Genomic DNA, 27512 nt, shown 5'->3' on the forward strand with positions numbered 1-27512 from the left:
GGGATTTTCCAGGCAAGAGTACTGGGGTGGGGTGCCACGGCCTTCTCCAATACATATTGGTACTATGTATAAAATAGATAACTAAGGAAGACCTACTGTATAGCAGAAGGAATACCACTCAGTGCTCTGTGGTGACCTAAATGGGAAGGAAATTCAAAAAAGAGGGGTTATATGTATACGGATAGCTGATTCATTCTGCTGTACAGCAGAAATAAACACAACGTTGCAAAGCAATCATATTCCAATTTAAAGAAAAAAAGTTTCTCTGGGCCACACTGACTGCCTGGGAAAAGGAGGAGTAACCAGCCCTATTTTCCTCTTGAAAAAGACCAGGACTGTTCCAACACTCCCTCCTCCACTTTCTAGGCTCTGTTACCTCCATGACATGGGAGGCTCCATATATACAGAAGGGTACCTGGATAATGAATGCAACTCCCCGGAATTGAAGGAAGGAGGTGCCTGGGTCAGCCCAGGAGGGCAGCATGGTGGGGCAAGAATTTGGGGCCAGTGGATTTCAATCACCATGTTATTTCCAAGCTTCTGAGAATTCCCTGATCCAACGATGGATGATAAATGCCAACTGCCCCATAAGTAGCCTGAAGTCAACCCACAGGATATACTTTTCCAAATTAGGTGAGAGATTAGGTTGAAGGATCTGGGCAAGGCGTTGCAAGTTGGAGTCAATTAAAGCTCCCCACATCCCCACCAGGAGCTCTGGCTGCTCCATCACCTTCGCCAGGCACTTTCCAGGCTTACAAGTGCACATCGATTCCCTGGGGATGTAGTTCAAAATGCAGATTCTAATCCAAGAGTTCTGGGCAGAGGCCTGGGAGTCTGCATTTCTAACCAGTTGCCTGGAGAACCGGTCTGCCCACCCACAGCCTTTGGAATGGTAAAAACTAAAGAACTCCCTGAGCTTGGAACAACTGCATCCATTCAGATTCGGAGCCTGATGCCCCTGGCCTTGGGCTGGGAAGGCTGCCTTTGGATTTGGTCTCCTATGGTTATTAGGGTAGTTTGTTTTTAAATCCAAGGCTGGAAACAATTGCAGGAGACAAAATAGAGAGGGATCAGTCTGGTCACAGAGGTGGTGTTATCTGTGGACAGGGGTGGAGGGCCGATGCTGGAATTCAGAGGATTTAGAGCCAAAAACCCAGGCGCAAATCTCAGCTTTATAACTTAAAATCCACGAGAGAGCACTGAAAACCCAGAGCCTTCGATCGAATGTCCTGGCCAACGTACACTATTGGAAGGATTAAACAGAACAGCCTATGAGGGTGCTTACGATGTTGCCATATTGCCTGGCCGATGGCAAGCCCTTCAATCGTGGCAGCTATTTTTGTCTCTTAAAAAAAAAAAGGGGGGAGGCTGTGTGATATAAATGGGAATCAAGGATGATAATTAGTCAAACGCATTTGTTCATGATCCAAAGTACTGCAGTGACTCAACCAGACAGAGGCTTGCAGGAGAAAGGACAGTGGCACACAGGGGCGATCCAGGCTCTCTGTCTGGGGAGGGGCTCGCAGAGGGTCCTCCAGAAAGGCCCCCTGCCTGAATGATAGGTGGCCAGGTGTGTGCAGGAGGGATGAAGAGGACCCCTCCACCCCCTTCATGTTTAATCTGTGGTGCTGTGCACAGGAGGCAGTGGTGACCTAAATAAATCCTTCATTAGAAGCAGAAACACACTGGCACAGGCTGAGCTCCGTGACGGGAGGGCGGACGGGGCCTCTCTTATTACTCAGTGCAGCTGAGTGGAAAAGGGGGCCATGCCAGCAGACGGGAGACAGGATCTCAACTGCCTCGGTGCGCTCGGATACGCATGGCTCAGCTCCCGCTCCAGGTATGAGCCAATCTCCCCACAGGTGCCATCTGACTGTGAGAACGTCCCTGGACGAGGTGGACAGTCCTCATCACCCCACTCATGGCCAGCACCCATGCAATCCATTTCCCCGGAAATGGACAGGAAAGAGACACAGAGCTTCAGAGGCCAAAGAACCCCCTGTCCTTTCTGCATCCCTGTTGATTAGGACACAGGTCACAGAGGACCAGAGCCCCAAGGTCAAGGGTGCAGGGGCTGAAATGAATCAGAAAGCAACGTCTGCTGATACCCATGCACTGAACCCCAAACACACGGGAACCTGTGTTTCTTTTATTTGGGGTCACGGAGCCCTAGAATAGTTGCCACTGAAAATAAATATATACAAGTCAAAGTAAATTCTTCCCCTGGATACGCAAAGGTGGAAGGTGAATTTGTCTCATTTCTTGAGCCAGGCTGGATAGACTGAATGATGTTGCCTCTCAAATTTCATAGGTTGAAGCCCTTGTCTCTGGTGTGGTGGATATTTGGAGATGGGGCCTTGGGGAAGTAATTAGAGTTAGATAAAGTCCTGAGGATAAGACCCGTAATGAGATGAGCGTCCCTGGGAAAAGAGGGAGAGAGATTCGTGCTCTGTCTCTGCCACCTGAGCATGCTCTTGCTTGCTTGCTTAGTTGCTCAGTCGTGTCTGCCTCTTTGTGAACCTGTGGACCGTAGCTCATCAGGTTCCTCTGTTCATGGGATTTTTCAAACGAGAATACTGGAGTGGGTTGCCATTTCCTCCTCCAGGGATTTTCCTAACCCAGGGATCGAAACTGCATCGTCTGTGTCTCCTGGATTGCAGGCAGATTCTTTACCCACTGAGCCATCGGGGAAGCCCCAATGCTAGATGGTAACCATCTGCAACCTGGAGAGAGCTCTCACCAAGAACTGAATCTGTTCGCATCTTGAACTTGAGCTGGGAAGAATAAATACTTGCCGTTGTTTAAGCCACCCAGCCTCTGGCATTTTGTTACAGCTGCGGAGCACACTCACGTGCTATGCCGTGCTTAGTCTCTCAGGTGTTTCTGACTCTTTGCGACCCCATGGCCCATGGACAGTAGCCCACCAGGCTCCTTGGTCCCTGGGGATTCTCCAGACAAGAATACTGGAGTGGGTTTCCATGCCCTCCTCCAAGGGATCTTCCCAACCCAGGGATCGAGCTCAGGTCTCCCACATTAAAGGCAGATTCTCTACCATCTGAGCCACCAGGGCTGATACACAGCCCTTAGGGGAAAGAAGAAAGAAAGAGTCTGCCTGGGACTGTTTCCACTGGGTGAGTCTTCCCAGGGTGGCACACCACGGTCTCCTGGATCCAGGCAGGTGACATGAACCTTGGAAACTGGGTGGCTGGGGCGAAGGAAAGCAGCAAGCAGCCCCGTGTGTACACAGGCGGTGTAATGAGCAAGCTGCTGCCATAACTCTGGCCGGTGTTTTTGGGGAAGAGGGACCAGTGTCGTATGATCTTTGGATTTTTTGAGACTCTATTATGGATACTTATATGAAAGTTCTTGATTTTTATGGATGCTCAAAAAGGTGAAGATTTTTTTTTTTTTTTAAATGAAAGGATTAGAAGGCAAGTCTGCAAAGACTGATGCCTCAGGTCTATGCTTTCCCACAGGTGATCACTTCACACTTTTACAAGACACCTATGATGCTCCAATACTCTAGCCTGGAAAATCCCATGGAGGGAGGAGCCTGGTAGGCTGCAGTCCATGGGGTTGCAAAGAGTCAGACACGACTGAGTGACTTCACTTTCACTTTTCACTTTCATGCACTGGAGAAGGAAATGGAAACCCACTTCAGTGTTCTTGCCTGGAGAATTCCAGGGACGGGTGAGCCTGGTGGGCTGCTGTCTATGGGGTTGCACAGAGTCGGACACGACTGAAGTGACTTAGCAGCAGCAGCATGATGCTTCCATCCCCTTCATGCAGCACAGCCTAGTCATGGCGAAGGGGCTTGTGTAACTCTATGAAGCTATGAATCGTGTCGTGCAGGGTCATATAAGAAAGACGGGTCACAGTGAAGAGTTCCAACAAAATGTGATCCCCTGGAGGAGGGGAATTCCTGGGACACAGAAATGACCCAGTCACTGCCCTCAGAGCACCCTGTAATGTAGAAGATACCTGTGGAAGGAAACCTATTACGGTGTCCAGGGTGATCAGGGATTAGGCACCGCTGTATCAGAGCACAGGGGAGAGAAGCCACACAGGAAGAAGACAGGGAGGGCCTGGCATCATTGCACTAAAAGGAATCAACATCAGTGGCCAGAAATAATCCAGGAGGAGGCTTGGGGTCTGCTTGGCAGGAAGTCCCCAGGGACAATCAGCCCAGAAAGAGTTTGCAGCAGAATCAGGGCTGGGCAGGGGGCAGGGACTCAGCCCGTGCTGGGGTTGGCTGTGGAGGTAAGGTCTTTGGGGAAAAGTGGCAGATGATACGAGACTGCAGGAGCCCGTAGGGGCCACAACTTGAAATTCAGAAGCACAGGGAGGGGAAAGAGCCCTGGCAATAGAACAAAGGAAAAATTCCTCAGCCTGAGTCCCAGAAACGCCACTCACAGACTCCAAGTTGGGACACGTTAATGGAAAATCTTGGAAACTACTGCTCACTCTTGGTCCAAGAGCTTGTTTTTGTCTTTCCTCTTGGATATGCGTGTTCTTGGTTTAACGTGATCATTTAAAAACAGACATTTGAGTGTGAGCTCAGTACTGACCTTGAAAGACACCAGGGTTGGGCAAGGACTGAGATACCCCTGACTGCAAGTTGCTGAGGGGGAAACAGGCATGGGCAGAATTAAAGCACGGCACCATAGCTGGTTTCGATTTTACATTGTCTGTAATTTTTTTTTTTTTTTTTCCTTTTCAGAATTGAGTTGTTGCTGTTCCTGTAACAGTACTGAATAAAGTAACGGCTGTTTTCTCCCTCCTCCCACACATACACACAGAACTGTGATTTCTGTTCATCCCTTACTTTAAAAAAATTTTTTTAAATACTATTCAAGTTAAATATTTCCTTATTCTTAAAGCTTCAGGTTTTACAAAATGAGTTAGTGTCTCATTTGCCTCTGAATCGAGCTTGAACTTATCTATAATAAATTTAAACAGAAAGCATCTGCCTTATTATCTCAGTCATCTTGGAATCTTTAAATGCTGTTTAATCGGTCCAGAAGAACTACATCTAGATCTTGCACTTGACACAACCTTTTCTGTGATCTCTTGTTATTGCTTGTGATAAATTTCAGTATCTTCAGATTAACTACAATACTATACAGTAAGTTCAACCATCGTCAGCCTGATCACATATTCTTTCTGCATGCTGTTGCAAAGTGGTTTATAGTTTAAAAATATTTTCAATTTATTACCCCTTAAATAATGTATCTGAAACAATCTGGCATCTGAGGGAGACATTCAGGAATCTTCAAGAATGACGAGCTCAGAGGGGCCAGCTGGTGGTTAACAGTGTGGGTTTGAACCCCAGCTCCATCCCTTACTCCCACTGTGTGACCAAGGTCATGTGACCACTGTGGGCTCTGTTTTTGTATGTAACATGCACGGATGACAGTATTAATACTATAGGATTGCTGTGAGGCTTAAAGAAGGTATTACCACATACACAAAGCACCAAGAAGAGGCCAGGCATGTAGAAACCCTCACCAAGCGTGATCATCAGCCCTGGCAGAACTCTGTTTTCCATCTTTAATCCAGATAATCAATTTCTCTAACACCGATCATTTCAGGTACATAAAATGCACCTCCACAAAGTCGTCTTGGCTTGAAAGGACCCATACACAAGAGCGAGCAGGGTGTTGAGCTGGGGTCTAGTCCCAAGTTCTGTCCTGACTTCTGTGTGACCTTGGCCAAGACCCAGAAATACTCTTAAGCTTCTTTTACAAAAGAAAACAATTGGACCATAAATTCTCAGAACATCTGCCCTCTTATATCCATCTATAATATGAAGGCTTTAGAGAATTAAGAAACATTCTTGTCTGTCAAAGCAAGACACTATTATCCAAGATTCTAAACAAAACAGTCACTGTTAAAAATAAATCTTAATAATGTTTTGTCACTTGGCATCAGCTTTCCATTTCATAGGCTAACGGGAGCAATGTATATTGAATTTCTACACTTCTGAGGTCCTTTTGATATTCAGAAAAATCATATAGCTTCTAGCAGGAAGGACTCCCTTTGAGGGTGTGTGTGTGTTAAGCCACTTCAGTCATGTCCTACTCTTTGCGACTCTGTAGCCCGCCAGACTCCTCTGTCCATGGAATTTCCCAGGCAAGAATATTGGAGTGGGTTGCCATTTCCTATTCCAGAGGAACTTCCTAACCCAGGGATTGAACCCACGTCTCTTATGTCTCCTGTACTGACAGGTGTAGGGTCTCCCAAGCTACCTGTTGCTCTGGTTCTATTCAGATCATATTCAGCATTCAATCAACAAATATTATTGAAACCCAGGACCTGATTAAGAGGTGGATATGCAGGAGAGGGGAACCCTCTGAAGGAGGCTTCATCACCCCCAGGGGGAAAAAAAAGATGAAGAAAAATAGCATTATATAAAAGCTTCTCAATGAAAGGAAAATATACAAAGTAGACCAAGTCCTTCCAGCTGGGGTGGGGGCTGAGGGGTTGTGTGTCATGGGATAAACTTTCCCCCACACCCAACTCCAAAGGGTGAGCCTCAGCACCTTCTGGGCTGGATGGAGGCAGTTGAGTTCAGGACTTTTGCTTAGATATGTTTGGGAGGGTAGTTTGGGAGTGAGCAGAATTCCTTAAGACAACAGAAAAGGACAGAGGGCTGCCAGAGGGGTCCCGCTTCTTGGTCCTGATCACACATAACATCCAGTCTCTTCCTAAATCAGTGAAGATGCAATCTTTAAAGAATAGTAGCAAGTGCAAAACACAATCATCAGCTGGCCCAACGTACCCAGAACCCAGCCAAGACCTAAAGGGATTTGCTGTGTCTCAGGCCCTGGGGAATTAAAAGACACAGCTTGCATCCTTGTTCCTTCCCTCCAATAACTCGGGTATATGCAGGGGTATAGGGTGTTTTTCGGGGGCAGATGAGAGAGAGGAGGCAACATACGTGATAACTGCACTGAGGTTAGGGCTGAGAAATGGCCATGAATGCACAGCTTACTAGCATAAAGATTCACAGACAACAGAATGATGGGTATACATACATCAACATCAAATTATTTTGGTCATATCAATGTGTCAAGAGACAAGAAGAACTGTAACAAAGTTACATTTAGAAATAGTTTGTTCTGTTTGTCAAAACCAAAGGCGGGAAAATGGTGTGGGAATGAGTCCTCATGTCCCAATAATAGGCAGAATTTCTTCCTCCAAGTCTTCGTGAACAAGAAGGAAGAAGCAAAGGTGTTGGGAGAGGGAGAGAAGAGACAGGAGTCTGCGTGTGAACTTCTCATTGCTCCTTCTTTCATGGTGTCAACTTGATTTGACGGGACTTCAATAGGGTTCAGGCTTCCTAGGTGGCATCAGTGGTTAAAAAAAAAAAAAATCACCTGCCAATGCAGGAGATACAAGAGACGTGGGTTCGATCCCTGGGTTGGGAATATCCCCTGGAGTAGGAAATGGCCACCGGCCTCACAATTCCTGCCTGGAAAAAATGAGCACACACACACACACATCATGAAGGTTCATCCTCTGAAAGGAATTTGCTACATAAAATCTGTATGTATGTGTATGCGTGTGTGTTTTTGTGTTGGAGCTCTGATGACAGACCAGGTTTTTAAGACTTTCTGCAACTTTTACATCCTCTCAAGACAATCAAGGCACTAGGGGAGCTAACACACACCTTGAGGTCTTGCCTGTGAGATGTTTCTATGACAATGCATTTCCAAAGGGACATTTTCAAAGATGTCAAAGAATAAATCACTACAGCCATCTTGGTCACTGAGCCACACAGAGTTCCCATGTTGACAATCACCTTCATTTCCCCATCAGCCGGTGTGAACTTGATGCCCTGGCTTTGTGCTTCAGACTAGGATCAAACTCAAACCAGCATTCGCTGTTGTTCAGTCACTCAGTCCTGTCCGACTCTTTGCAACCCCATGGACTGCAGCACTACAGGCTTCCCTGTCCTTCACCGTCTCCTGGAGCTTGCTTAAACTCATGTCCATCGAGTTGGTGATGCCATCCAGCCATCTCATCCCCTGTCATCCCCTTCTCCTCCTGCCCTCAATCTTTCCCAGCACCAGGGTCTTTTTCAATGAGTCAGTTCTTTGCATCAGGTGGCCAAAGTACTGGAACTTCAGCTTTATCATCACTCTTTCCAATGAATATTCATGATTGATTTCCTTTAGGATGGACTGGTTTGATCTCCTGCAGTCCAAGGGACTCTCAAGAGTCTTCTCCAACACCACAGTTCAAAAGTACCAATTCTTCAGCATCTGGTGTCCCATATGTTGGGGCAAATGAGGGGCTTGGCCCAAGCTCAACAGTTCCCATTAAATGAGGTATTGATGATTATGCTGACATTTCTGGTTGGCTTTCCACAAGTGTCTTTCAAGTATTTACAGTCACAGGAAGAAAGACATTTAATAATGTGGGTCACTAAATTAAATTTCAAGATTTCTTCTTACACACATTACCCTCTTTCTTCTCTCAGATACCATCCAGGAGACTACATCGTTTGCTCAGGACAGGGATACCAGGTCTCCAGAGCACAGGTCCCTTCTGGACACTGGTCAGGGATACAAGAAGGAGACAGGTCCCTCCACAGCCCCCAGTGGCCCACTGTGGACAGAGGAAGATGGATGTGGAAAATAGACACTTTTGGCCCAATTAGTTGGAGGAGGATCTGGGATGAACACTATTTTAGCAAATAAAGGAAGCCAGGAAGAGGAAGTTTGGGACATACTTCATGGAAAAAACACCTAGGGAACACTTAGAAGTCTGGTGAGGACAAAAACCAAGTTCAATATGCTTTAAAATGACATCCAGGGTAAAGCATATAAACAGAGAAATAAATAGAATGGTGTGGGAAGATCAAAGCAAGTGAGTTGATATCTGCTGGGGTTTAAATCCTGGCTTAGTTATTTGATCATGAAAAAAGTCACACATCTCTCTGGGTCTTATTTTTCCCATCTAAAGAAAGTAGGGGGCTCCCCAGGTGTGGCTCAGTGGTAGAGAATCCGCCTGCCAATGCAGGAGATGCGGGTTCAATCTCTGGATCATGAAGATCCTCTGGAGAAGGAACTGGCAACTCACTCTAGTATTCTTGCCTGGGAAATCCCATGGACAGAGGAGCCTGATGGGTTGCAGTCCATGGGGTTGCAAAGAGTTGGATACAACTAAGCACCCACATACGCAAAAAAGGAGGTGGTTCCTACATTGTTGAGTGACTATAAGATTCAAATAAGATATTGAGGAAGAACACTTTAGCTCACCTGATACAAGGTTAAACCCTCAAGACAAAGGAGTTCAAAAATACCAGAGTAACAGTAGCATGATGACATCAGCTTGAAAAGAGAAGTAAAAGGACAATAATAGCAATTAAAATTTAGATTTTTATAACATCTAGCCTACTTAAATAATGGTCCTAAGTAAAGAAAGGAATCGCAACATTCCAAAAACTGACATGTAAGGAAAAGTATTCTTTAGGGAAAGCGGAAAATTTTGAGCATTGAGAGCCATTCACAGAGAGAGAGAGAAAACAAAGAAAATAGCAGAATAAAGAGCACAAAGTGGCTCTTAATCTAATATTTTTAAAGGACAACGTTTATGAGATAATTTAGCCTTGGCACCATCTTTGCAGAGGACTGTAAAGAACTCTTCAAGTAAGAAAAGGCGGCAGGTGAAGGCAATTCTGAACACGAGATTGTTTCAATCAGCAGGGTCTGGTGGCTGGTGTAACTGGCATCCTCCTAAGTGGCTCCATGCCAACCCTGAGCCCTTCTGCAGCTTCTGCTGGAATCTGTACAGCCAGGAAGCGTGGCTGGGAGCAGAGTAAGGTCAAGGCAAGCTTGACTTTCAAGACTGTGTGTGTGTGCATGTGTGCCCAGTTATATCCAACTCTTTGCCACATTACGGACTGTAGCCCTCCAGGCTCCTCTGTCCATGGGATCTCCCAGGCAAGAAGACTAGAGTGGGTTGCCATTTCCTCCTCCAGGGGATCTTCCTGACCCAGGGATTGAAACCACGTCTCTTGTGTCTCCTGCATTGGCAGATGGATTCTTTACCAGCTGAGCCACGGGGGAAGCCCACTTTCAAGACTAAATAATGTAAAGCAGTCCTTGGAACAGGGGCTGCCAGGCTGGGGGAAGGCTGGTGCACACAGGGCTGCCTGCAACCAGAGGGCTCATGAGAAAACAAAGCACCAGGTGGCACTGATGTTACCCAGAGACCGACTCAGGTCACTTCATTCCCTGATGGACCACCACCGACAGCTGCCCATCTGAACTCACAAATCTGGACTAAAACCTCAGGCTTCTCTCAAAGACTCCTGTTTCTGTTTATTTTAACGGTACTTTCACTTTCAGCAGCTGCAAAGGCAGGCTTTTTTTTTTTCTGCCTTCTCCGCGCATAGATCCATATTTTGTTGCGCAATCCTGCACTGAGATCTGGGACCAGGCAGGAGCGGGTGCAGAGCTGACAGCAGAGGTTTATCCTGTTCTCCCGTGGCAGGCGTTTCCTGCGGGAAGCAGCCAAGCCCATGTCAATTACAGCAATGTCACAGCGCCGGAGGAGCCGGGAACACCGAGAATAGACCCTGCATCTCAGCACCTCCAACCCTCAGCTTCTTGTCCCACTTGGGTTGGTGGCAGGACTCTGCCCACTCGAGGGTCTCAGAGACCTAGAAAGACAGCGCCGGCCATCTGGGGCCAGATCGGGGAGAATGTGCATAGAACCTCAGCTGGCCCTTCCAGCTCCAGGAAGTGACACAGTGCTTCCTGTCACTTTCACTGCCCGCAGCAAGTCCCAAGGCCATCTGACCTTCAGATGGGGTGGGGTCAGGGAGGGAGTGCAACCCTACTCTGAACCTAAAGACAGACAGTAGGATGCTGCCACAGGCATTATTATTATTATTATTTTGGATGGGAGGTGGGAGGCGGAGAGCATCCAAGACAGATCTGGGGGAAAGACAAGAGTCTGGAGCTAAGAAGAAAGGGGACAGGGCTGGCAGAGGGAGCACAGCCCGGGCAAAGGGTGGGGATGCCCACGGTCCTGATTCATCTGGGGAAACAGTGGGGAGTCCTGTGGGCAGACCACGAGGTGGGAGTCAGAACAGAGGACGGCAAGGGACAAGGCTTGAAAGAGTAGTGTGCGAACACCAGGCTGCGGGACTTGGAATTGCAACATTACTTGCATTATTAACAGCTAGGTCTGGAGAACCCACTACGGGCATTGAGGCTTCCCTGGTGGCTCAGTGGTAAAGAATCCACCTGCCAATGCAGGAGATGGGGGAGACGATGCTTTGATCCCTGGGTCAGGAAGATCCCCTGGAGTAGGAAATGGCAGCCCGCTCCAGTATGCTTGCCTGGAAAATCCCATGGACAGAGGAGCCTGGAGCACTACAGTCAGGCGGGGTTGCAAAAGAATCAGACATGACTTAGCTACTAAATAACAACATGAACACTAAATGTGCTCCATACACCACTGCCTTTAATCCTGACAAATCAATAAAACAGAATATGTTGGGGTCCTTAGTTTTTTTGGTCAGTAGTTATTTCTTGGGTGACAATGCCTACCACACCCTGGTTCGGGATTGATCTAGGGGTTGGGGGGTCCAGACAAAGCCTCCATCCTCCTGTGATTTAATCTACTGGAACAGATTAAACATTAAATAAGTTTATGAAAAAATCATGAAGAGTATGTGAGGTTTGCAGAAATGATAACCTTGCCCAAAGGGATACTGTGATGTAGCAATGTAGTTGGGCCCAGAGCTCATCTGCATTTAAGTGTCCTGTACTCAAACACCAATGCTGTAAACCATGGATTCCATGGGACACTGTGCACCGGGGGACGGGGCCGGGACCAGATTATATTTGTGTTCTGCACAGTGGGTCAGAGCTAGAGAAATTAACATAGAGAATACTGTAGATTGCAAACAGTTTTAAAAGTTATGAAGCTGAGGGGGGAAAGAAAAGCAAAACCAGAATATAAGATTTACATTTTGGCTGAAGACAGTAGTCAAAGATGTTTTAGAGAGGAGCAGCATACATCACCAATTTCAAGATACAAACATAAGTGTAATTGTTGCTCAAAGGCTTGTGCATGCTAAATCACTTCAGCTGTGTCTGACTTTTTGTGACCCCATGGACTGTAGCCTGCCAGGTTCCTCTGTCCATGGGGATTCTCCAGGCAAGAATACTGGAGTGGGTTGCCATGCCCTCCTCCAGGGATCTTCCCGACCCAGGGATCGAACCTGAGTCTCCCTCACGTCTCCTGTAGTTGCTCAAAGGTGAAAGGGATCGATTCTGGATGACCCAGATTAATTGGCTTATTGTTTGATTAATTGGCTCTTCCACAGTTTCAAATGGCTGTGCCTTAGTTTCTCCTTCCGCAGTTCTGGCCTGTGTGCATGTGACCAAACTTTTGGATAAGGGGACCTACAGGGAAATCTGGCTTTGCTGGTGGCTCAGTTGGTAAAGAGTCTGCCTGCAATGGGGAGACCTGGGTTCAATCCAGTATTCTTGCCTGAAGAATTCCATGGGCCTGGTGGGTATAGTCCATAGGGTCACAAAGAGTCAGACACGACTGAGTGACTAACTTTCAAACTTCTCTGTTTTACAGGGAAATCTCCTGCAGGCTTTTGAGAAAGATTTCTACCCTGATTAGGAGTCCCTCAACCTTGTTCCCTTCCTACGTGAAAACGGAGGGTAAGGGCAGCTGCCGGGGTCGTCCTGGGCTTCTCCCCACCTGGACAGATCAGCGAAGGACGAGGTGGTCTGGGTGGGGATACACAGCTAGAGCCTTAGTAACATTCTTAATCTGCTTTTCACACAAGATCAGGCTTACCAGCAAGAAAAGCTCATAATCACTACTAAGTGCCGCCTTATACACACTTACTCAGTACCAGACTTTCCAATGGGTATTTTACATATATTAACCAATGTTTCTACCAGCAAAAGGTCCAGGTTATTGCTGTTGCTTACTTGCTCAGTCGTGTCTGACTCTTTGTGACCCCACGGACTGTAGCCCACCAGGCTCCTCTGCCCATGGGGTTTCCCAGACAAGAAAACTGGAGTGGGTTGCCATTTCCTTCTCCAGGGGATCTTCCCAACCCAGGAATCAAACCTGCGTTCCCTGCATTGGCAGGTGGATTCTTTACCACTGAGCCACCAGGGGAGCCCAAAAGGTCCATGAGGAAATGTAATGCCCTTTAACAGGACAGTCAAGGTTGGGAAAAACAAAAGCATTTTCTCCAATGTCAAAAACCTCAAATAATGCAGTGCTGTCGGGAGCAGGGGTGGTTCTGTGATCTTCAATAATGCTCTGGCCCCAAGGATGCTCCTGCCTCACTGAACAACTGAGGACCGACGACTTGTCCCCCAGAAAAGGTCAGTTCCTCTGATGTGTGTGTAGATGGGGCTGAGAGGTCAGGAGGGGAGGAACCATTTCACAGGGAGAAAGCACGGCAGGAGAGATGCCACCCGAAAGTCTCTCTAATAAGAGCCCACGTTTAAGAGAGAGACTCACAGACTTAGAGAAAGAGTTTATGGTTGCTGGGGGCAGGATGAGGGGAAGGGATAGTTAGGGAGTTTAGGATGGATATGTACACACTGCTATGTTTAAAACAGATAACCAACAGGGATCTACTGTACTGCACATGGAACTCTGCTCAATGTTACGTGGCGCTGGGATGGGAGGGGAGTTTAAGGGAAAATGGATACATGTATGTGTATGGCTGAGTCCCTTTGCCAATCGTCTGAAACTATCACAACATTGTTAACTGGCTATACCCCAAGAAAAAATAAAGTTAAAGTAAAGAGAGCTCCTGTGTACTGAATGGAAATAAAACCAAACCCAAAGTAACAGACCCACTCCAGGCATCAAGCGGAGGAACATGGGGGGCATGGTGGCCGGTGTCTCCAGCAGATGGCACTGGGTTCCCTTGTGTTCAGCTGTCATCTAGGACTTCGTGCTGACTCAGAGCAGGGAGAAAGGCCTCAACTTCTCTAGTTCTATCACGTTCCACATTTTTTCCAGTTCCACCATTACAATTTGTATGTCCTTCCCTCAAGGTCATAGGTATTAAGCCCAGATCCTGAGAAGCCTTGGGACAGGGAGAGGGAGTGACATTTACTTAAATGACTGTGTCTGGATAGGATTTAATCAGGGACTTCATGCTACAAGAGGCCACAGCATTTCCCTGGGCTACTAATCCTCTGTCTGCTCATAATCCTTTTCTGTCCTGGCTTCTCCTCCCTTCTCTTCCCTCCTTCTTTCCTGGGTTCTTCCTCCTTCCCTTCTCTTTCTGTACTTTGTCTTCCCCTGACGGTTCCTGCTGTACCCCTTCTGCATTGCTGCTTCTAAGTTTTGGCCCAGAAAATGAAATAATAAGATTTGCTCACACTATATAAATTAAGACTAAAGAAACAAAGGGCAAAAGACCAGACAGTCTCCCAAGAATGTGAGCTATGAGATCCACGCTCTCTGTGATATAACGTTGAGTTTGCAATCTAGAAGTCTACACTGCTTTCGTTATCTTATTAACAGCATCTTTTTTTTTTTTTAATGCTGATGAGTCAGGCATTGTGTAAATGTTTGACATTATTTATTTAGTTTAATTTGCACTAAACAATTATCTGCTATAATTTTAATTATGCCCATTTTGAAGATGTGGAAACTGAGGCTTAGAGATGGGAGATAACTCGTTTCCTGTTGCATGGCCAAGAGGTAAAAAAGTGGATGTAACCAGATCTCTCTGGCTGAGTCATTCTACATGCAACCTGCCAAGCCACTTTGCTTCCTTTCTGGTCCATATTCCATATAAACACACTGCTCGTAAGCAGCTCAAGTTAAATGAAGAGTTAGTAATTTCAGATGCAACAGAAACATCATTTTGGCATAAGCAGTATCTTACTATAGAAGAAAGCATTAAACTCTGCTTGGGAAAAGTCCACTGGCAACCAAAGTACTGCTTGTTGAGTTTCTGCCAGGTTATTACCTGAAATGGAAACACAGTTCCATGGCCATCCTCAGAACAACAAAGTCCAGCGGTCCTCGGGAGATCTCGGCCTCAGTTCATAACCTGAGGTCATCTGCTTGGGAGGAGCCAGTCTGAAAGGCCCTCTCACTGTTTTATTAGCTTTGGATTCATCCGAGGAGGGAGCAATTGCAAGCGTGAGTTTTCAAAGCACAAAGCACTCCTTCACTGTACTCAGTGGAGCCCTTGTGTGGATCTCTTGGTTCCAACTCCGGTCCTGCAGTAATGAGCTCAGAGCAATGTTTGTGTTGAATAATGTGCTGCGTTGGTGGACTGGCTGCTCCCTTGGTGGCCTAAAGGGTTGAAATGCCTTCTTCCCAAAGGGTGCTGGGAATAATCTGCTGCATAGATGGGAGAGATCTGACTTGTCCACAATTCTTCTGCTTCTTTTCGCAAACAAGTAAGTTTGCCTTGGTTTGATCTGTTGCTAAGCTCATCAGAGAAAACAGCCCTTCCTTCTCTACTTGGATCATACAGTGGCTAAATTATTTCACCTCCAAATGACTGTATTCTTCCCTCTCTCACTGCCTACAGCTCTAGAAGTTTCACCAAATGCATCACCTACAACTGTCACTGCAAGAATAGAGATGCTTAATAAAATACAGGACTTCCAGTTAAATTTAAATTCCAGAAAAACAATCAATCATGTCTTAATATGAAGTATCCGGGATATACCTATACTAAAAGAGTATATGTTCTTTATTCAAAGTTCAAATTTCACTGATCATCCTGTATTTTCACTTGTGAAATCAGGCAACCCTGCATAAGAAGAACGTGCATTTTCTTGAGCATTAGGCTAGGCATTTGACAAGGGGAATCTCCTTTAATCCTCATTAAAATACTGAAAAATCTGAGACCCAGAAAAACTGTCTATTTCTCGGGGTGATACCATCAGTAAGGAGGAGATCAGAAATTCAAACAGACATGACTTCAAAAGCCACACTCTTCGAGAATAACTCCTACACCTAATTCCAGAAACGTGTAATTAACACCTTCTCTGGCCTTCCTTCCTATCAGGGACACTGGGAAAAATCTGGCTGAAGATGGAATTTATATCAAGTGAAACTGAGTTTTTCAGAGGTGGTGCTGTGCCAGCCTGCTTTCACTATGTGCCACTCAAGTATGTATTTCTCTGAGCACAGCTAGAAGAGCAAGGCTTTTCATTTCAGCTGCATCTGCAATCACCTTTCTCCCACTGTATGTTAACTGCTGATACAGGCCTCTGATTTACTCTCCTTAAGGAGTAAAGATATTTACACAAAAACAACTCTACTGCAGAGTGTACCTAATCTGTAGGAATTCTAGGGGAAATTCATCAAGACACAAAATGCATCTCGGAAAGTGCTGAAGTGGAAGTTCTCAACAAATCAAAGGAGACGTGAATGTTTCAAATCTAAAAACATTCTTTTGCTTATAGAAAATGTTGGCTACTCAGCCCCCCAGGGATTTAACCTGTCTCCATCTTGAGCCATCTGCTCACTGCAAGTGGAGAATTGTGGCCCTGGACCAGGGTCTGCCGTCTTCATTCTGAGGATCTAAGAAAAGTCACTTTTCAGAATCTTGGTTTCCTTAAATATAAAATAAAAATGCTAAGAGATCCCTGTCTCCCTTGAAGGACCAGGTACAAGACAAAAAGGAGACAGTGGGTATGAAAGTTCTAGATGGAAGTTAAGAGTTATCATTTTCATTCTTTTCTCTTATTTTGTTATTTATTTTTTCCATTTTTTCATTCTTTTTAAATCATTTTCATTCTTTTCACGCCAGAGTACTTTTGTGCTGCCAGAATCTATTCAGGGAAGGGTTTGTGTTTAACATGCCAGCTATTTACCTGGACTGACCACACTGAGGATCTCTAAAATGGACAAATGGGATGGCTTGGGGCCATATTTTGATAATCTTGTATCATCACCATTCATTGGCTTTTCTCTGCAAGCCTCTCTCTTTCCTTAAATATTTCTTTCCCCCATGAAGCCTTTCCCAGTTCCCCAGGCAGAAATGTTGCCTCTTGCTCCTTTTCTGAGCAACTACTTGGAACCAGACACACTGTTCTGCAAACTGGTGGCAGAAACAAACCTGAGGCTCCAGATGCCTGCTCAGACCCGGTGTATATTCTGACGGGGGCGTGAAAGGTGGGGAGGACGAGAACCACCGAAGTAACAGGACGACTCCAGATCAACATTATGGCTGCAAAACCATGCTGTGGGAAGGAGGACTGCCATGAAAGAAAGAAACAGAGTGATTGGAAAGAAGTTGTTCTCAAAGGCAGGCCTACCTGATGCCACAAGCAAAGGCCCAAACAGGATGCATTTCTCGGTTCATACACAGAAAAATTGCTCATTTATCTGACTGCCAATACTAAACTGTAAGTTCCTCAAGAACAATAACTTTTTTTTTTTTTTCGCTTCTGTGCAGCTACCCTGGCAACAACAGTCACCATCAATGGCAAAGTCGACTGGAGAGGGAGATGTACCAGAGTCTCAAAGGGCCTAAGTACATTTCACACTTAGAAAAGATTTTTTTAAAGACTCAATTGTCTTGATACAAAATGAAATTTGGTTAAGAATACAAAATGCCATGCTGCTAAGTCACTTCAGTCGTGTCTGTCTCTGTGCGACCCCATAGATGGCAGCCCACCAGGCTCCCCCGTCCCCGGGATTTTGCAGGCAAGAACACTGGAGTGGGTTGCCATTTCCTTCTCCAATGCATGAAAGGGAAAAGGGAAAGTGACACGACTCTTAGCGACCCCATGGACTGCAGCCTACTAGACTCCTCCGTCCATGGGACTTTCCAGGCAAGAGTACTGGAGTGGGGTGCCAGTGCCTTCTCAGACAAAATGCCATGGCCAGGTTTAAAAGAAAAAAAAAAAAAAAGCTTCAAAAAATTGTATTGATGATGAAAAGCACAGATCTAAACTGTTCCTGGTACATCTCAGATGGTCCATTAAAAAGAGGTTAAATGGGGGCTCCCCTGGCAGACTAGTGGTTAAGACTTTGCCTCCCAATGCTGGGCACCTGGGTTTGATTCCTGGTCAGGGAGTTAAGATCCCACATGCCTCACAGGGAACAGGTCAAATCATAAAATAGAAGCAGTATTGCAACAAACTCAATAAAGACTTTAAAAACAGTCCATGTTAAAAAGTAAAAATTCTTAAAAAAAAAAGTCAAAAAGATGCTGAATGTCAGCATTCTGAGTGTCAAAACTCAACGGTTACGACTCCCTTCTCGCCCTCGTCACTCACTTTAGTAATCTCTTTTGTGATCATCTGGTCATGTCTTCCACACTGGCCTACAACTTCCTGGAGGACTGGAAATTTTGTGTTAATGGATTCTAGCACCTAACGTAGCACCTACCACCTGCTGGACACTCAATGAATGGGCTCAAGAGGTGACCTCATTAAAACTAAGAGAATAGTCTGCTCTTAGGGGTTTACCCACAATAGCAAGTCCCGGAATATAATACTAGGTCCAAACTCCCAAATTCTCAAATCCTTTATGTCCTTTATGTCGGACCTGACTTTCGTTATGTTGGATCAGAGACTGAACCTGGAGATTCCTGGCCCTCTGCCAAAGGTGTTACCCTGGTACCCTGACATTTCCCCTAATTTATCTTTATTCTTAGTACCTAAGAGTCTGACCTAAGATGGACTGTCCTTCCCCGTCTTGCTTTTACCTGTCTCCTCCACTGAAGACAAGCAGAAGAGCAGAGCTTTCCATCTGTTTTATCCCCTATTGTGTCACCAGTGAGAAGAACAGCGCTTGGTACATGACTGGAACTCAATAAACATGTGTTAAGGGCATAAATGTGATTGGTGTAGCTGCTTACAGCACAAGGAAAAAGTAACACCGCAAACAGAAATTCTGTAAACGCAAAATTTAACTCACAGGAACACTGTTTACACTACACTCCTGATGCACTCTTGCTTCAAGCTTATAAATAACTGACTATACTGAGCCTCTGTAGTCCCACCCATTACTTTTCTGTGCCTGGAACCCAGAGGCCATAAACTGGAGGCCTGTGGGATGCAGGTACAGATGAGGAAGGAGGTCTACGTATAGACATGCTTTGTTTCATCCACATCGTATTATTTTAAAAATACGGAATTAGCTGCTGATAGGAGACTGGAGTTTGATCCCCGGGTTGGGAAGATCCCCTAGAGTAGGAAATTTCAATCCACACCAGCATTCTCGTCCATGGAAAATTCCATGGACGGAGGATCCTGGCAGGCCACAGTCCATGGGGTCACAAAGAATCCAATATGACTGATCACACACAGACACAATTAAAAGTCAAGGGCTTTCCTTGGTGGCTCAGCAATAAAGAATCCACCTGCCAGTGCAGAAGATGTGGGTTCCATCCCTGGGTTGGGATGATCCCCGGGAGAAGGAAATGGTAACCCACTCCAGTCTTCTTTGCCTGAAAAACCCCATGGATAAAGGAGCCTGGTGGGCTACAGTCCATGGGGTCACAAAGAGTTAGACACACTGAACAACTAACACAACTTAAGTCAGTCAATTCTACATAAAATTGTAAACTCACAGCCTATCTTGGAAAATAAAATCATACTCGGCAAGACAGAGCCTGAGGTCCCAGCTTGCGTGCTGGATCAGAGCCAAGACTTCCCCCTTACCCGGCCTGTCCTCCAGGCCTGTTTCACTCAGGCTATTTACTTGCCGGGTTGCTGAAGGCATTTGAGTGAGCGACCCCTGCTGGAAAGTTACCAAAAAACACACAGCATGGATTAAAAAAAAAAAAGAAAAGAAAAAATGCCCACTGGGACCTATTTCCCTTATGTTCAGGCTATTTCTCGGAAGAATAATGTATTCATTTTTCTAGAACTCTGGTAGTATCACATAACTGTTGACATACTATGGCCCAGTAAATATTCCTCTAAGGGCCTGAAAAAGCTATGAAACTTAATTCCCTGTGGGTAGAGGAAGCTGAGAAAGCTTCATGCCCGAGGCAGGCCTGAAGATGCATTGTGAGAGGCTGACATCAGTTGGTTACAAGACTGACTGAATCGGAGAGAGAAGGAATTTACTTGAAGACTATTGAGTTACCTCGAGGAATTCATGAGAAGCTGGAAAGCCGGTCTTGGAAACGAGAAGGAATGAAGAGAACCTGGAAGCATCAGGATTATGCCCCTGGAATAGCATCCCTGGGACATCCTAAGACACTGGGGCTGCAGCTGACACCTCTTGACTCATGACTCACACTGGTAAATAAACGCTTGATTGTCCTTTTGTCCTTCAGTCAGTCCTTTGAGATTCCAAGCCTCAGGTGGGATCACCAGGCTGAGTCCCAGTTCAGAGCTCAGAGATACTGATACAAAGAAAGAGCCCCCCATCCCCCGCCGCCCCGCCCCGTGTTAAAGTCCTTCCATGAGGGGAGGTTGCTGTTGCTGTTGTGTAGTGGCTAAGTCTGGAGAAGGCAATGGCAACCCTGTCTAGTACTCTTGCCTGGAAAATCCCATGGGCATAGGAGCATGGTAGGCTGCAGTCCATGCGGTTGCTAAGAGTCAGACACGACTGAGCGACTTCACTTTCCCTTTTCACTTTCATACATTGGAGAAGGAAATGGCAACCTGCTCCAGTGTTCTTGCCTGGAGAATCCCAGAGACAGGGGAGCCTGGTGGGCTGCCATCTATGGGGTCGCACAGAGTTGGATACGACTGAAGTGACTTAGCAGCAGCAGCAGCAGTGGCTAAGTCCTGTCCAACTCTCTGCGACCCCATGAACTGTAGCATGCCAGGCTCCTCCGTCCGTGGGATTTTCCAAACAATACTGGAGTGGGTTATTTCCTTCTCTAGGAGATCTTCCCCACCTAGGAATTGAACCCATGTCACCTGCATTGGCAGGTGGATTCTTTACTACTAAGCCAACCTGAGGGAAGGTTGGTACCTCCCTGAAGAAGAAGGGTGTTTGATTGCTGGAAACCTTACAAAATGCAAAAGTCCACTATGGATTAGGAGAATTTTAAGTGGTGATGGGAGAGAGGGCAACAGGATGAAGAACAGAATGGAATGAGAACAGGCAGACCTCAACTCCAATCTGGAATCCTTTGTACCTTTAGGAAATTAATTAACTTTTCTAATCGGCAGATTCCAAATCTTTAAAATAGAAAAGTTGCCATCTGCCCGTGTACCGCATGAGCTTGCTGTGAAGGTTCAGTTCAATATTCATTCACTTATTTTGAAATTACTATTTGAGCATCTACTAAGCCACTTAACTAGCACCTGGGGACAAATTCTGAATAACAAAAATGCAACAGAGAGACAGTGCTTTATGCTAGATGACAGATGTAGACATCGGAGACCCAGGTCATCTTCTAAAACTGATCATGTATCCCTTTTCCCCAACTGCTAACACTAATCTGCAACATTCTTCCTTTTTTGGTTAATCAATACCAAGGCCCTTCCTGAAACATACATTTCCTTTAATATACAAAATGCATTAAGCTAAAAAAAAAAAAAAAGAAGCACCAAAAAACTTTAACTCTGATTCTACAAATAAGAAACTAATGGTTCTCAGAAGTAGTGAGGCCTGATGCTGGTGAATTTCAGGTGGAATAATCAGGAGATATTGGCCCATTACACGAAATCCTCTCCCTCATTGAATATTTAAAACATGTAATTCACACAGACATTCACAAACTAAAACGAAAATTAGCATTAAAATAGATCAAATGAAATTTGCAGGAAAAGGAAATTAACCCAGTATGTTTTTCACCAGTGTTTTAGAACTGCCCAAATGCTCTCCACATGTATCTTTCCCACTTTCTCATAATAATATTTCGAGCTCTATTTTTTAGAGGATGAATCTGAGGCTCAGAGAGGACAAAGCATTTGCTTAGGGTCCTGAAGCAAGAAGCTGGTTCCAAATCCAGTTAGCAGTCTTGCCATTCCCTACTGGAAAAGGTTGGCCTGACTGGGAAGCCCTGGGCCATTAGTGGGGTTGACAGAAGATACTTACATCAAAGTGATGGGGGAAAAGGCAGATCTTTTCCAACATCAGCTGGAAAATTACAGCTTTCAGCAACAGCCAGAAAGTCACTTCATTTCCCACAGAGCAGCTAGAAGGCTGCTGCTACTCACCAAAGTTGCTACTTGTGTTTACTCCTCCAAGACTGTCTCTTATACAAGAACCCTGGCATAGAAGCAGGCCCTGGAGCCTGAATTCTCAGTCCTAATCCTGAATACAGACTCAGTTCCACCAGGACATCAGTACCTTTTACTATGCCTTTCTCCAAACTGGCTTCTATAGCCAGAACATGACTCAGGACTCACTGTGGGTCTGGACCACCCTGGGTAGATGCTCTGTTCTGGAAAAGCCACTCTGTACCAATCAAGCACATTACATTAGCCAGTCCCTCTCCCTAGTTTCTTTTTAGCCGTCATCAAATTTTAATTCAACATAAGGAAAGCTTCCACATTGCATTTCCCTTCAAGGAGCTCGCTGGACATTTCCAGTAAGAGAATGGTCTTCTTTTCAGAACTAAAGCACATCCCCAATTACACGGGAGAATACAAGTAAAGGACTCCTGAACAACAACGTGGAAGACTTGAAATTTCACACAAGGCACACCAACAGCACAGCTAGAACCATGGGCTTTTCCTGTTCTCCCCTGTAGAGTTCAAGGTATCACTTTCTCACCAGTTTCCCAAGCAAAGAATCTCCCATCTTAAAGCTACAGTGCACTGTACAGCGGGCAGCTTTAGCCTGAATCAGAAGCCGCAAAAGCAAGGCTCAGGATGCCTCAGAAAGGGATCCTCAGTGTATGCTGTCATGGTAATGAACTGTTTCGACTTAAGAGTGCTTAGTCACGAAGTTGTTGATCCCAGGCAAACTCAGCTGAGTTAGAGGGATCCGCTGAAGCCCTGAAACGCTCCATGAGAAGTTGATTTTGCTCTGCCGAGCGCTGGAGAAAATCTTATGTAACACAGTGGGCCATTTCAATATGTTATTTCTGCAATCCTATGGGAGGAAAGGGAAAAAAAAATCTAAGCTCTAGAAATACAAAGAGTAACGCGGGGATCTGCAGCTGAAGCGTTCATCTTCTGGAATTTCACTCGGTCAGGCTTATTCGAGTCGCACCCAATCAGTACCGAGGAAGCAGAAAGGAAGAATAATTCCGAACGCCAAAGGATGGGGTTTAGAAATTCAAGGAGGCAGAAGTTAGGTTATCTCCCTGCCCTTTCTTTCTTTCCTTTATTTTTTTTAATTTTTTTTTTATTTTTAACATAAAATTCCTGAAATTAACCCTTGAACGGCAGTGGGCAATTGCATTTCAACAAAATAGGGTAAGATGTGGCTGCAGAGCAATAACGCCCAAGTAGGGCCCAAAGGATCCTGAGTGTAAACGGGTTGCGGCCACAAAAGCCAGCTAAGTACCGGCCCCAGGGCGCTATGGGACCCTCGAGGATCCGCGCCCGCACCTAGCGGCAGGCGGAGAAGCGGGGCAGGTGGAACCCGGGTTTCCAGAGCTCCGTCTACATCCCTTGGCCGCTTCTCGCGGCTGCTCCCTGCTAGGAGGGGACCGCTTCTGGGAGCGGAGCGAGAAGACACCAGATTTGGAGTCGCCTCCCCAGAATCCCCCCCGAAAGCATCTCTGAACAAGTAGTGGATAAAAATAGCCAGCGGACAGCGCCGGGAGGGGGAGGGAGGAGCGAGACTCACGCAAGGCTAAGCAAGGATCCGACTGGTCCTGCAAAGTGGAGGGCGGAGGAAGAGGGGTGCGATCCCCTCCCGAGAGAGGGGCCTGGGTGCGCGAAGAAGCGTGGACGATCGCCTCGCCGAGGGGAGGAGATGGAAGACTCGCGGAGCTCGCAAACCTCCGCGGAGCAAAGCACACCTCACACTCCCCGCACCGCCCCCCCCCCCCGCCCCGCGCCCGGCGCCCTGCATCCCAGCTCTCGCTCCCTCTCGCCTCTCCATCTCTCTCTCTCTCTTTTTTTTTTTATTTTTTTGCCGGCCTCCGGGACAGGTTGGGGTCAGCAGCGCAAGCCGGCCGCCTGGCCTAGAGGTCGCACCTGCAGACTTCAGGCTCCGCGAGTGTGCCCGGTTCTGAGTCCGAGTCTACGCGCTTCCACCGCGGGTTGGCGCCCCTCCTCCCCTCACCTTCATCTGCCGTCACCACCCAAGGTGCTCGAAATAGAAACAGACGCAGGATTAAAAAAAAAAAAGTAAAAAGTAACACGAAAAACCAGAACCGTGCATGTTTGGCACTGGTGGGGGGGGGGAGGGCGGGGCGAAGGGGTAGGCTACTTACTGTCTGTCCGCCGCTTCCATCTCTCTCCTCCCGAGCTTTGCCCGCCCCTCGGGAGATGTCCCATCTCTGCTTCGTTCCCAAAGCTAACCGCACTGAGGTTTCCCCACCCTGGATGCTCCCTGAAGACGGAGTTTTTGCTGTTATCCCCGCCCCAGTTGCCAGCCAGAGTGGTACCCAGGCTCCGCGGAGCTTTGCGCTCCTACTGCCCCTCACGGTCGGTCCTAGAGAGACGCGTCGGGCAGATGCAAACCTCCTGACTCTTCTAGGGGGTAAGGGAAAAAAAGAGAAAAAAAATCCACCGAGTCAGAAACCTGCTTGAAAAAAACCAGTCCCTGAAGACTTGCCTAGCTGAGGGACAAAGTCTGGAGGCTAGTAGGATGGGGAAAGCTCTGGGCTCTCCTTCCTTCCTCCACCTACGTGCACTCCACTTGCGCCAGCCTTCACTCACCTTGGGCTCTGCTCTGGTCCTGAAGTCCAGGATGCCAGGTCGGGGCACCTCGATGGCCCCGGGTCCTGCTGCTCCCCACACTGGCGACCCCCGCCGCCGCAAGCGCGCGCCGCACTCACCTGAGCCGCGCCTCGGCTGTCCAGCCGGTCCGGCGCCCGAAGTCGGCTCCTGGGCTTGGCCATGGGCAGCGCCGTGGAGCCCCGGCGGCCAGCGGAGCGAGTTTTTCCAGGACGACCCGGGCCGGAGGGCGAGACACCGGCGCAGGCGCCCGCGGAGACCCAGTGGTGGCGGCGGTTCGCGGCTGCCCTCGCGCCGGGGACTTTGCAGGCGGGGAGGCGAGGTTATCACCGCCGCCGAGGGGAGGAGCAGAGGGAGGAGCGGGAGCGGGAGGAGGGGACAGAGGAGGCCGGGCCCGAAGGGAGAGCGTGTCGGGCCGAGGAGGATCGCGAGCGCCCACTGCTGCCCGGTCCGCTCCGGTGCTGCCCCGGGGTCGGGTCGACTCGGAGTCCGGCTCGCCACTCCGCTCCCGGGGCGGCCGGGCAGGGCTCGGGAAATCCCGCGGACAGGTACGGCACGAGTCAGTCCCGCCCCTTCCCTGGCCCGGCAGTTCCCGGGGTTTCAGCCCTGGGAAGCTGGGGGTGGGGATGGAACTTGGGGAGGGGACTAGCGCTCCCTCCCGGGAGGGTGGGGCCGGTTGTGGGTTGGGCGACTGCCGTCCCTGAGAACCTGGGACATCCTGTCTCCACCGTCACTCTCGTTAGGGAAGGCGAGGTCCTAACCCGGAGCCCACGTCTTCCTCCACTCCCCGGCCTCGCCGGGCCCTCCCACGTGCGTCAGCGCGGCCGGTCTCCGTCAGGGCAGGTGCCCACCTTAGGCATCGCTTGCTCCCTGCGCCGCCCAGGAAGCGAGGGGAGCCATCCACTCGCACCGCAGCCGGACCCGGACGCCGGCGGCCGGGCAGCCGGAGCGAGGATCTGCGCGAGGAGCCGGCTCCCCAGCGCTCGGTGTCGCCATTGATCACTCCCTCCCTCTTCGGTTTCGCGTCCCCGGAGCGGATGCGGATTCATCCGGAGAACGCAGAGCTTTTTAGCTCTGCCTTCTCTAGGGCATCGGGATTGCAAACGCGGGCTCTGAAATTAAGCCGGTCCCCCTGCCCCCTTCCCCCGCGTTCCTGTACCTGAAAGTTTTGTGTCAGAACTAGACCAGCCTTCAGTCTAATTTCAAATGTAAGGTTTCCAGGGACCCAGAGTAGGAATCCCCTTGGAGAAGCTAGGCTGTCTCTCTATCGGAGCCCAAACTAGTGGCCCTAAAAGGCAGATCAGCCAATATGTTAAGAAATTAAATAAAGGAAAAAGAAAACGTGCCAGATGAGTGTCAAAGTAATTTATTTTAGATGAAATTTCAGTCGCTCTTCCATATCTTAAGTATTGGAAAATAAATGTTTGGAAGAAATCAAATTTGCCCTTCAAGTGTAAAAAACCTCATTAACTTTGCTCAGATTAAAAATACACACCCACCTAAGTAATAAATCCTGTAGGAAATTGACCTCTTTCTCTTGTAATGTTACCCACTGCCCTTTTGGAAAGCAAAACCATGATCAGCATTTTCTGGCTGTCTAATAAAACCAGTAGTATCTGGGAAGCCAAGGCCAAGTCTTATTTTGGAAAATAAGATTATAGAAGTTTTAATGATCCTGATCGCTTCTTTGAGCCAGACTAATATTGACATAATATTTTAGAACTTTTAAAATGCTTTTGGAGTACCTTTGTGTTAAGTTTCTTCTGTCATGTTCCACTCTTTGTGACCCCATGGACTGTAACCCACCAGGCTCCTCTGTCCATGGGGATTCTCCAGGCAAGAATACTGCAGTGGGTTGCCATTTCCTCCTGGAGGGAGTCTTCCTGGCCCAGGGATCTAACAGTCCTCTCTTACATCTCCTGCATTGGTAGGTGGGTTCTTTACCATCAGTGCCACCTGGGAAGCCCAAGGAAATGGCAACCCACTCCAATAGTCTTGCCGGGAAAATTCTATGGACACAAGAGCCTGGTGGGCTGCAGTCCATGGGACTGCAGAGGTTCAAACATGACTGAGCCACTGAACACACGCACACACGCACACACACATATGTATTTTAAAAAGTCACTTTAATCAAACTTGTGGTTGGGGGCTGGGTGTGGAAGAAGGTAGGAAAAAAGTACAAGCTTCCAGTTAAAAGATAAATATCAGAGGTATAATGTACATCATAATGACTATAGCTGACACTGTTGTATGGTATAGAGGAAAGTTGCTAATAGAGTAAATCCCAAGAGTTCTCATCACAAAGAGACTTTTTTCTTTTCTTCTTTTCTTCCCTTTTGTTGGGTTTACGTGAGAAGGTGTCTGTTGGCTGAACTCATTGTCATAATCATACCACAACAGATGTAAATCAAACCAGAAGGCTGTATGCCTTAAACTTAAAGTGATGTATATCCATTACATCTCAGTAAACCTGGAAAAAAACAAAGTCAGTTTAAAGCCTCTCTTTGAAAAGCCTTAAGATTCAAATTTGCATTAGCTTCTAAAAAAAAAGTACTTTTCCTGCCTCATTCAATGAACCCCTGTAAAATCATGTATGATGAGGTTGTGCAGGTCAAATGGTATTTTCAAATATACCCTTGCCAAGTACTGGAGTCCTTAAGCTCCTACCAGCAGCTAAGCCCAGTGCAGATCACAAGTTCTTCAAAATAGGGAGCCACTTTGATGTCCTAAGTTGGTATGATTGCTTTTCCTTAA

General features: G+C 47.2%; 2 protein-coding genes across 7 annotated transcripts in view; one reads left to right on the plus strand and one right to left on the minus strand.

Moving 5' to 3' along the window:
* Positions 1–25053, minus strand: part of HS3ST1 (heparan sulfate-glucosamine 3-sulfotransferase 1) — a 36681-nt gene extending 11628 nt beyond the window's left edge. The window contains exons 1-3 of one of the 6 annotated variants that reach the window (XM_070372701.1): positions 24860–25053; positions 24293–24554; positions 24054–24168 (exon numbers count right to left, since the gene is read on the minus strand). The gene's annotated coding sequence lies outside the window, so the exon portion shown is untranslated. Of the gene's footprint in view, positions 1–17101; positions 17567–24053; positions 24169–24292; positions 24555–24740 lie in introns of those variants that run through there. The other 5 variants (XM_070372700.1, XM_070372702.1, XM_005897021.2 and 2 more) reach the window with 5 other exon arrangements.
* Positions 24921–26035, plus strand: LOC138988243 (collagen alpha-1(I) chain-like). The gene is made up of 2 exons (XM_070372705.1): positions 24921–25306; positions 25502–26035. Exons 1-2 carry the CDS (start codon positions 24921–24923, stop codon positions 25755–25757), a joined length of 642 nt encoding a protein of 213 aa, XP_070228806.1. The 3' UTR covers positions 25758–26035.
* The last annotated feature ends 1477 nt before the right edge of the window (positions 26036–27512 follow it).

The sequence above is a fragment of the Bos mutus genome, chromosome 6 (genome assembly GCF_027580195.1).
Source record: "Bos mutus isolate GX-2022 chromosome 6, NWIPB_WYAK_1.1, whole genome shotgun sequence".
In the NCBI taxonomy this organism is placed as follows: domain Eukaryota; kingdom Metazoa; phylum Chordata; class Mammalia; order Artiodactyla; family Bovidae; genus Bos; species Bos mutus.

Bases quoted from the DNA above. Each gene is read 5' to 3' on its own strand.
- LOC138988243 (XM_070372705.1), top strand. From the start codon at position 24,921: ATGGGCAGCGCCGTGGAGCCCCGGCGGCCAGCGGAGCGAGTTTTTCCA. The intron at 25,307-25,501 runs GTACGGCACGAG...CACTCTCGTTAG, and splicing joins TCGGGAAATCCCGCGGACAG to GGAAGGCGAGGTCCTAACCC.